The following is an 11,368-nucleotide window of genomic DNA, read 5'->3' as shown; positions in this document are numbered from 1 at the left end:
GGTTGCCATGGGGTTTTGACACAAAGAAAAGAGCTTTAAAAGTCAAACAGGTTCATTCTGATACGTTTTCAGGGCGGGACCTTATTGCTGTGCATTTTTTAAATTTATGTAATAAAGTGATGATTAAACAAAAAGGCATCAAATGTCTTAAAATGTTGGAATTTAAAGTTAGGTAGACCTTCACTTTTTCTGTCATGAATAAGTGTTTAAAGAATTATTTTGAATCTTAAAAGATTTCTGGGCTTTTATTTCTGTCTTGGTTGATTTAATGAGTTATCTTTTGAGACGAATGTGAAAAAAAGTGTCTGTCTTCGGTCCTCTGAAGTGATGTTAGTAGAAAAAGATCACAAACTTTATTCTGAAAGAATAAATTAATAATCTTCTTGTGTCTTATTTCTTTTCTTGCTGAGTTCATGAAATGTATTAAAATGAAAACATCGTAGACATAAAAATTAACATGTGTGACTGTCGGAGTCTTTTGCTGCTCGGCGTTCAGCAATTTTTAAGATCTATAGTTTCACACAGTTGTTTGAGGCTTACTTTTCAGTCTGTTTCTATCTACCCTCTCATTAACTTTGCAGTCAGGGAGTGACAGACGCAGGTGTGTGGTTACTATGGTGACCATAATGAGCAGCTTTAACGTTTCCGTTGGTCTCGGTTCTCTTTACGCCACTTACGCAGTTCATACGTGCACGTGTGTAGGCCTTTTCTTTTTATTCTTTGCTGAAATTATTGCAAAGTTCTGTTGGGAGTTTGGGATTTCTGCGTTGTCAGTGACTTTTCTCCAGCAGATTGGTTCATCAGAGGATGCAGGGCTCGCAAATGATTTTCTTTTCTTTAGTTTACGACTCTGTGCATTTCTTCTTCAGTCAAATATTTAGTTTTTTGGTAACAGTACGTGTGTACTCTCACATCAGCTGCTTTAAGGTGTTTTAAACATCATTGGCCCTTTTGCAGACTCACACCTGCAATGAACGGGTAAATCATGCAAAACAGGAGTGATCCAGAATACTCCCAGGCTGTGTCTGTGTGTGTTTTGTTTCGTTGCTGCATGTCATTTTCACATTAAGCAGTACGGAGACTCATGCATGCAAACATGTCTAACACGTCACTTTGCTTGCAAATTCCTAGCCTGACATTTCTGGCAGTACTCGTCTGACTGATGACAAAAAAGCACGATATTTGTCTCGCTTGGGTAACAGACTCCTCCTTAAGATTACCGTCAAATATTTCCTTTCTGCAGCACCTGCCAGCAGACCGGTGCTTCTGTCTGAGTTGGACTGAACTTCTCAGGGATGGCGATTAGACGTGTCAAACTTTTTTCTTTGCTGATGGTGGTTATAGCCAGCGTTTTCCTTTTAATTCTAACAGAAGCATTTCTACCAGGAAAACTAGGGTAAGTGTTTTGATTTTCTGCAAACATGAAAACTTTCAATTTAAAAAAAAGAAAGAAACTGCAGTGAGAAAGCACATAAAGACATTTTCTGGCTAATTAACTTTGTTGCTATTTGATCAAATTTCAAATCCAGGGATGGCATCTCAGAATATTACAAATCCAGAAGGATTGAGTATTTTTGGAGAACATTTGGAAACAATGATCAAAATAATTCAAAGACAACGCCAAAACCAATGAATACGACAACCGCTGCTCCTGAGACTCCTATTCCCATCATATTCAAGAAGTCCTTCAAAAAACTTCCTCAGTGGGATTTTGAGGAGATTTACAATCAGGATGCTCCACCTCGACCAACAGTAAGTGGTTTAAGACTACATGGAACAAGGACTTTACAAATTTACTGACTTTGTGGGCTTAGCAGCTTTGTTTGAGACGCTGTATACCTTTGGTGTGGATGAATTTTCTGTTTGCTCTTCTCTCTGTATGCTTTAGTTATTTGTCTAAGCTGCTGTCTTCTGAGCTTTCGCTAAATCAGACTCCTTAACTTCTCCATTAAATGATTATTTTGAGTTTATAATTTCATATTTTGTCGTACTCAGACGTGTGCCCAGTCCCTGCGTAACTCTCAGGACAAGGACTTCCAGAAAGCTTTCCTGCCCAACATACGCTTGTATTTGCACAAAGACAACTTCAACATGAGCGAGTGGAACCGGCTTTCACATTTTAACAACCCTTTTGGTTTTATGGAAATGAAATATGATGGTAGGTAATTGTTTTGGTAGTTTTTCAGAACTTCTTTGGCAGGATTACTGAATGATAGGAATGTTAGGTACATAAACACCCAGAGGCTCTCAGAGCGCACAGCCTGATTAAAATATTTTCCAGATCATAATCTGGATCGGCACCAAAACTTAATCCATTGTTTATTATCCAGTTTCGTCCAAATCTGTTTGTTAGTTTTTACTTGATCTTTGCTGACAGATAGACAAACAAACCAATGGACACAACCGGAAACAGAACCTCCTTGGTGAAGGAAACAAAAGAGACAAGGTTTTTAACAAAAGGGTTTATCTTTTCCCACTGTACATCCAAATGGTAAAAGATAAAAGAGTCACAATGACCTTGTGTGGCATGTGTGGATGGAGAGTCGGAGCCAAGAGTGTTTGGACTTTGATGTGAAGGACCTCCATCCTTTCGTCTGACGTAAAAACAGATGAAATGCGATATGAACGTTCACACTGCGGTCGCTTCGAAAGATATTGGACAAACGTTTACTTCATTAGTCAGTGTTGGAGGGCAACAAGCATTCATTCTGAATTTAAAGGCCTTCCATGCAGATCATTTGAATCACAGTTCACCATTTTGGATGTAACTGTTTACATGCTTGAGGCTGCATGCGAGTCTTGTTGAAAGCATCAGTCCTGCCAGATAAACGATAACTACCGCAGTTTTAACATCAAGTCTCCTTTTCTGTGCACATGTTCATTAATCCCAACACACAACTAACCTTACAACCTCCCCCCTCTGAGAGATCTCACCTCACTCAGCACATACGACAGTTTGGGTCAAAATACAATCATTTTAAAGCGACAATACCATGCCTGGCATGGAAACTACAATAAGCACAGCAATATCCATGTAAACGCATTTTTTTTCTTGTTGAGTCACCTCAATAAACAGTAAAAACCACTAACATTTCCAGAAATCATTCTTGTGTAAACACAGCCTAAGACATAGGGCTGGTTCTAGTAGTGCCTGGTGGTCAAGCCTTGGCTAGGCTCAGCCTGAAAAAGCTGCAGGAAGCCATCTTTACATCAGCCCATCATCTGCAAGGAGACAAGTTGACATCAGGTGCTGGGTGGGCTGGGTGAGGCAGACCAGGGCTAGGTGGATTACAAGAACCAGGACATAAACATATAGCTATCTTTGCTTTTCTTTGCAGATGTGATGGCTGCATTAAAGCTGATTCCAAAGCCAAACGAGCCGCTGCTCCTTCCGAAACCGGGCGGCGACGGCTGCGTGCACTGTGCTGTGGTTGGCACCGGCGGCATCCTCAACGCCTCGAAAATGGGAGCAGAAATCGATGCTCATGACTACGTTTTCCGGTAAGAGAAGAGAGGGGGAAAAAAATAAACCTTTTAACTGTGTTTGTGGTCCAAAACAGATGACTCAGATTGTTTGATTTGTGGTGGTAATTACATGTAATGGCACACTTAATTCTGACTCACGTGATCCTGTGTCTAAAACAATGATGAGAACATACAGTACATAACTGAGGTATTTGAGGACTGGCTGTAACTGGTTTTGCAGCTGTTCTGCAATCTGTTGCACCTATGACTCTCTTAGGATACTAGACCACACCGACTTTCACCTCCGCTCATCTCAGGTGTTAAACATGAAATATACCCAGAGAAATGGCTTTTTCTGTGAAACGCTGAGTGCTGAATGTCTTCGCTGAAGAAGCGGTGATTAAAGCAAAAAGGAAGCAGGACACTAGCTAAAGTTTAAAGAAGCACAAGCTGAAAGCTAAGGAGCCAAACATTAGTTAAAAGCTAGAAGAAACAAAAAGCTAGCTGCAAACGATGCAGCTAAAAGCAGCAAGAGGCTACCCGAAGCTACAGTCGTAAAAGGCTAGCTAAAAGTAAAAGAAAGGTAGCTAAAAGCTCAAAGTAGCAGAAGCTCATTTAAAATGGACTTTCTGCTCGCTAAGGTTGATTAGCTTGAATCAAGCTGACTCCAAAAGCTGATCAGTTGCAGCTGTGCCTCCAGTGATTACTTTCTGAGAGTTTCGTTAAAATGCATCGAGTCGTTCATGAGATATTTTGCTAACAGACAAGCAAATGAACACATTCACACACACTCACATTACATGATTGCCTGCGTTTCATGCAGGCAGGCGATGAAAAGCAAACACTTGAAGGTTGGTGGGTGTGTTTGTAGACTGGAAACTACAAATGTCTGAGCATGAAGTTCTTTTAAATGCAAACGTAGCCGCAGCAGGTAAATGTTTCTGATTTGTTTGTGTGACAGGATGAATGGAGCGGTGATTAAGGGTTACGAGGAAGATGTGGGGAACAAAACATCTGTGTATGTTCACACATCGTACTCGATCTCCTCGGCGGTTTATTTGTGGAAGAAGTACGGATACAAAGCCGCCCCACACGATGAGGTATTTAACCCACAATAAGAGTGGAAGTTTGGACCTCCCACATCCATTTACAGATAACTCTTCTCTCTTCATTGGCAGGGGATAAAGTATGTCATGATTCCTGAGGGGATGAGGGACTTTGTGTTTCTGAAGGGTCTTCTTAAAACGGAAAGTGGCTCTGACAAAAAAAAGGGGTAAATAAACAAAAACAAACAAACAAAAAGAGGGTGGATCGTGTAAATCGCTGCATCCCCTGTGTTTGAGTACACAAGAAAATATTTGAGAGAAACTCAGCCGGCTCTCAGGAAGGATGATTACTAAGAAATTTTAATTAGGCCAGAGAGACGGCATTCACCGAAAATACAGCGTGAACACCGAGGGCTGAATAACTGCTGAAGAAGCTCAGTTCTTGAAGCTAAAACAGCAAAAACAATAGATGAAAGCTAAACGAGAGCTAAATTGTTAAAAGTACCAACAGGCTAACTGAAAGCAGCAAAATGTTCCCTCAAAGTTGATATAAGTGAAGAATAAATCTACCTGCTATTTTGTTTCAATACAGAACCTTAGTTTAAGACTTTATACACAACTAAAAAGTGTGATTTTAGCAGCAATTACACAAGCATGTTTGCCAGTTTGGACTTTTTTGTAGATCTGTGTTCAGTGAACTAAACTAAACTTGCATTTGTACAAAAATCTAGAATGCGTGTTTGTATGTACGGACGCCTCTCGGAAAAGAAATGCCCTAAAAGAAATAATGCCGTTAAGCCGGTTGTGCCCTGTAATTTCTGGAGGAAATAATTACCCAGCTCTGTGGTTGGCAGCATGATTTATGTGGCGCCAGCTGTCAAGTCCAACGTTCAAAAATGTCCCGAACACATTTTCATTATTTAGCTCACTTTCCGAGTGTATAAATCTTTTTTTTATAATTAATCATTTTTGGCAAAATTAAAAGTTAAATCTAGATTGTAAATGTTATATTGAAACATAAATCTAAATGTTATATGTTAGATTTAAATAAGTAGGAATGGAACGCGGCCGTTGCAGTGACATCATCATCCTGCGACCCTCTCTGCTGCTCTTTGCTTCTTTCTAACAGTCGCAGAATGATGACATCACGACAAAGAAATGTCATCATTCCTAAATATTTCAATCCAGCTTTTACCCATCAACATTTATGTTTAACATTAAAATTCATGTTTAAATACAACTTTTATCATTTAGAGTTGATTTTTATTTACACAAAAAATGTTTAATTATATTTAATAAAAAATGTTTTTGTGAGAAAAAGGAGCTCTCACTCATGGAAAGTGAGCTAAATAATGAAAATATGTTTGTGACATTTTTGAACGTTGGTCTTTACTGCTAACAGCACATAAAGACCAGATAATTTAACTGTTTAAATTTAATTTAATGTGTTACTTGCTATTACTTTACTTTAATTCTCACCAGTGCCTCGTGTGTTTTCACTTTCCTCCAGCCCCATATCTTACTATTCAGGACAGTTCAATGAGAGCCGCTTCTATGTTCTGCACCAAGACTTCCTGCGATACGTCCGGAACAGGTCAGCCTTTCATCCTAACGCTGTCCGAACATTTTACTAATTAACCCTTTCACACACAGGTCACTACTAAATAAATGTTAAAAATCTAAAACCTTTGGTTTCTGCCTCATTGTTGAGATAAGCAGACATCTGAGCCTGAGAAGATGGACAAACCTCCACACAGTTGTTTAATTTTCCTTATTTAAAACCAGTCAGCTTCTCATTGGGTGTTGTGTTCTTGATTTAGACGGTTTTTGTCAGAGTTTTCAAGTTCTTCGGGGACAACATGTTTATAGAAACATTCTCAGACACTTCTGCCTCGTGTGAAATAAAAAAACAAACAAACCGAAGCTAATTGGTGAATTAACTTTGACTTTTTTAATAAAGAAACTTAACAGTTACTACAGACTTATCAGACAGGACATTATTCAATGTTGACTGGATTATCCCTTTGACAAAAACTCTGGCAACCCACAGGACTGTTGGTAGGGAGAGTGATTTGCATGTGAGTTTTACAACTGAAAACTCCCAACAACAGCTTGTAGCTCTCGATGTCTTTCATTTTATTTGTTAAAATCAATTATTTATTCAGTGAATAGTTATATAACATCCACAGGAGCTGACACCTCAGCCGCTTGCTCCAGATTTTTAAAAAAAACAGCATAAAATCACTTTACAAGCTGATAGAAATACAAAAATACTGCAAATTTTAATCAATTATTTATGGTATAAAATGAGAAAGTGTAAAAAAAGGTTAACAATTTCATTTATACACCAGCATCGTTCAATTACAGAGACTAGACTAGACTAAAACAATACGAAGACTAAATAATATACTTTGACATGACTCACTGAATCAAACATTACAAACGTAATAAAAATAATTTGTATCCCTGTCATTCAGTTATGACTTGTTTTATGACAAATAAAATTATTTATGGCTTTTTTATTACTCTATAGCTTTGTCTTATTATTTGATCAGATCAGGCAGCAGCTCTAATTATTGTGTAAAAAAGCACAACTGTTTTTATTATATGAGCCACGAGGTGCTCAAAAAATACAAAAAATTGTGTGCTATTAGCACTATGGAGCATGTTGACTCCAGTGTTTATTGGCAAAGTTTTAAAAACAGATCTTGGACGATGTGTTGGGAATGACTCGAAGCTACTACCACACCAAATCTTAGCTCAACATCTGTAAAACTGGCGGCGTTACAGCTGTTTTTGTGTTTTCCAATATCGATCAGCTGCGGCAGCCATCTTGAATCAAGTCGACTCCAAAAGTTCATCAGCTGTAGTTTTAAATTCAGGGGATTTCTCTCTCTGAGAGTTTTAGTCAAATGTGTCCAGTGGTTCATGAAGTATTTTGCTGAAAGACATAAAAGCACACAGACACACCTGCCTTTCCCCGTCAGCCAGCGGGCAATAAAGATAGCGGTTAAAAGAGGCATTTGTTTAATAAAACTGTCTAAACTTCGTGGTTACTTTTTCTTATCGCCTACAGGTTCTTAAAATCATGGCACCTGAATACAACAACCTGGCCGATTGTCCGACCAACCAACGGGGCTTTTGCTCTCTTCCTGGCCTTGCACACCTGTGACACAGTAAGTCTATTTCCATTTTTGTTTCAACTGTCTATTTCTTCTTTTACCGTGACCTTTTTGGTAGTGCAGCTTTTGCGTTCCTCTTGCATTCGTGGAAACACCTGAACGTTGTGTTTTCAAAACTTGCGTAAAACAAGACACACCTTTTGTCTCTGCCAGTAAAACAGATTATCAGATAACTGTGACAAATACCTCCAGACATTTCGACTTGTCACCCTAAGAAAAACAAAGTTGTCAGGTAAAAACGCCATCAGTGACTACCTCTTTAGAATGGCACAAACAAAGCCAACAAACAGAACGTCTCTTTGTTGTTATTGACTAATTATTTTTACGAGCTGCATTCTTTAGGTGATTCACATTTTTTTTGCATAAGAACTGAAGAAATATTGTGACAGATTTTTAACTGAAAGTTGGCTGCGTACACTAATCAGCCACAGGATTTATTAACAGACTGAAAGCATTTTTAAATGGTGAGCTGAGCCTGAAGGTGAAGCTCTTTGCTTACTGGTTTGTTTATGTTCCAACCTTCACCTGTGGTCATGAGGCACGGATCATGGCCTTAGAGCAGGAGCTCAGAGTAGAGTCACTGCTCCTCCACTTTGAAAGGAGTCAGCTGAGGTGGTTCAAGCATCGGATAAGATGCCTCCTCTGGGGGGTTTCTGTGCATGTCCCACTAGGATTTAAACTTCATGTGCAACCCAGAATTATTGGTAGGTTGATTGGTTGGCTGGCTGGTTGATTGGCTGATTGGTTAGATGGTTAGCTGTTTAGTTAGTTGGTTGATTGGTCGGTCGGTTGGTCAGTTGATCAGTCGGTTGGTTAGTTGGTTGGTTGCCTGGTTGGTAGGCTGGTTGGTTGGTTAGTTGGTTGGTCAGTTGGCCTGTTGGTTAGTTAGTTAGTTGGTTGGTCAGTTGGTCTGTTGGTTAGTTAGTTAGTTGGTTGGTCAGTTGGTCAGTTGGTTGTTTGTTTGGTGGGTTGGTAGGTCGGTTGGTTGATTAGTTGGTTAGTCAGTTGGTTGGTTGTTTGGTTGTTTGGTGGGTTGGTAAGTCGGTTGGTTGGTTAGTTGGTTAGTTGGTTAGTCAGTTGGTCAGTTGGTTGGTTGTTTGGTGGGTTGGTAGGTCGGTTGGTTGGTTAGTTGGTTAGTCAGTTGGTCAGTTAGGTGGTTGTTTGGTGGGTTGGTAGGTTGGTTGGTTGGTTAGTTGGTTAGTCAGTTGGTCAGTTGGTTGGTTGTTTGGTTGGTTGGTCGGTTGGTCGGCTGGTTGGCAAAATGATTTTAAGACAATCTCCCCAGATCTAAAAGCAGTCCAGTCAGATGTACTTACTAATCAGTAAATATCAATCATATAACAACAAACAGCAAACTCAAGTGTCTTTGTTTCACAACATTTGACTGACAGTTAACTGTGTTATAAAATTAAAATGATCTGCTCTACTGTGATTTTAAAAAATACATTCATGCCTTTTTCTTGATTCTTGACGTCTACTTTTGTCATCCTCAGGTGAGTGCGTACGGATTCATGACAGAGAACTACAAAAAGTACTCCAACTACTATGTTGAAAAGCACCTCAAAACCAATGTCATTTTTTACGCCAATCACGACTACATCATGGAGAAGAATCTGTGGAAGAGACTCCATGATAAAAAAATACTGAAGCTTTATCAAGGAATTAAATCACCAGAAGAAACCGAAAAGCCGAAGCAAACTTGACACACTGTAGTAGTGAATGAAACTGTGCGGTAAAGTGAAAGGTACAGATAAACAGTGATTTTAACACGGAGGCTGCTGGAAACAGTCAATGTGAGAGGAAGTCAAGCCACAAAACCTGATGAAATGTAATCAAACAAGCTGCAAAATTTGAAGATTTATTTATTTATTATCTGTTGTTTGAAATTTCAATCATAACTAATTTGCAAAATTCCTGTAAGTTAGTCAACTACTCAGTTTTATCACATCTAATTCATAATTTAAGTTTGCATACCCAGAACACAATTAAAGCACAGCCTTTTTATTACAGTAACCTGATTAAATAAAACCCTAAAACCTTTTATGAAACAAAAGGTGATAACACTTCCATAATTTCAATTTCTTACAGCTTTTTGTGCTTTTAAAACAGCATACAATGAATTTATTACAGTTATACTGAAGTGGGATTTATGGAAAAAAAGAAAGAATGTGGATGTGATTAACCGGTTTTAAAACAACTTTATTGCAATAAATTGTAGTAATTTAGTCATTTTTGCATTGCTTTCATGTTCAAATATGTAAATAAACTAAAACAAATTTGTAAGATTGTGTGAAATGAAATAAAATGCTCTTTTTTCTGTGAAGAAATGCTTTTCACCTGCTGCTTTTCATGCCACTTTTAGATAAAAAAAAACATGTTTTGTTTTGTTGAAAAGTGATTTCTGTTCTAGTCAAACCTTGAAAATAGCACTTTGAGCAAACTCACGATATTGGGAGACGTCAGTGTATGTGTTGTATGACTCTCAGCTACTACCACATCAAATTTAAGCTCAATATCTGTAAAACTGACTGAGTTATGGACATTTCTTGTGTTAGCTTGTGTTGATAAGATGTGGCAACCATCTTGAATTAACGAAGTGTAGATGAACATCCAGTTATTACTTTCTGCAGAATTCAGTTAAATTCATTCAGTAATTCATAGGATATTTTGCTAACAGACAGACACACAAACACACACAGGGATGTGCAAAAACATTATCATTCAGGACACAATAAATATAGCAGTGCCTGTTAAAGCTCATTCCTTATTTCTATCTCTGTTTTTATTATTTGGCTCATAATTTTGAGTTTTTATTTTAGTAACACAGCCTGTTTGTGCATTTTTTCAACTGTTATTATATTATTTTTTGTTGTTGTGCTCAGACAGACTGAACATTTTGTGATTATAAAGCGGTTTGCCTGCAGAAAAGTAATATTATAACCTTTATACAGCGCCTGAACATAGTTCAAGGTGCTTAACAGCATCATAAAAACATGGCACCTTATTTGAATAAAACAACAACCAAAGACACAAAAATACCAAATAATACAAAGGTATTGTATCCCAAAATGACAAAAAAGTTACACTTAAAATCAGATAGTGATTCAGCTAATGTCATTTTACCAGACAAATGGCTTCATCTGCTGTCTTGTTGGAGTTATCACTACAAAACGTGAGTGTTTATTCGCAAAATTTTAAAATTTTTAGTAAAACTACAACAAAAAAATGTTTTAAAAACACCTTGTATAAAACAACCATAATTGTGATTTTTCAAAATTACTAATCGTGGACTGTTTCTAAAAACTAAAAAAAAAAAAAAAAAAACATTTAACACATGGCTCACTTAAACATAGTTTGAATGTTTAAGTTATTCTTTTTGATCTAAAATTTCAGTTAGATTACTGTTTTTGTTTTTTGAGCGTAATGAATCAGAAAGTGGCCCGGTGGTTTTCCCGTCATGCATTGCGGCTCAACTCGAAACGTTTACAAACTTTTGTTGTTTTCTTTTACAATAAAACGCTACGGCGTAATATTTTAATCGTTTCCTACATCTACAATTTTATTTTATAATTATTATTCCATATAAAGTCAATTTGGTGAAGCCGTATGACTGAACCGTCACTTAAAAGGAAGTGTTGCTGACAGAAGTAATCTGCCTTCGCTGTAGTTCGGTAC

The 11,368-nt window shown here is 37.8% G+C and overlaps 1 protein-coding gene across 1 annotated transcript; it reads left to right on the top strand.

Annotated features, from left to right (window-relative positions):
- Nucleotides 1-1,154: 1,154 nt before the first annotated feature.
- On the top strand, nt 1,155-9,960 carry LOC108246104 (alpha-N-acetylgalactosaminide alpha-2,6-sialyltransferase 1). Its single transcript, XM_017433478.3, has 9 exons — nt 1,155-1,396; nt 1,530-1,752; nt 1,996-2,158; nt 3,339-3,501; nt 4,427-4,565; nt 4,644-4,738; nt 6,022-6,105; nt 7,588-7,687; nt 9,187-9,960. Exons 1-9 carry the CDS (start codon nt 1,296-1,298, stop codon nt 9,394-9,396), a joined length of 1,278 nt encoding a protein of 425 aa, XP_017288967.1. The 5' UTR covers nt 1,155-1,295; the 3' UTR covers nt 9,397-9,960.
- The last annotated feature ends 1,408 nt before the right edge of the window (nt 9,961-11,368 follow it).

This window comes from Kryptolebias marmoratus, linkage group LG17 (genome assembly GCF_001649575.2).
Source record: "Kryptolebias marmoratus isolate JLee-2015 linkage group LG17, ASM164957v2, whole genome shotgun sequence".
In the NCBI taxonomy this organism is placed as follows: Eukaryota; Metazoa; Chordata; class Actinopteri; order Cyprinodontiformes; family Rivulidae; genus Kryptolebias; species Kryptolebias marmoratus.
The sequence above is the reverse complement of the archived record's forward strand: the minus strand, read 5'-3'. Positions and strand labels throughout refer to the sequence as shown.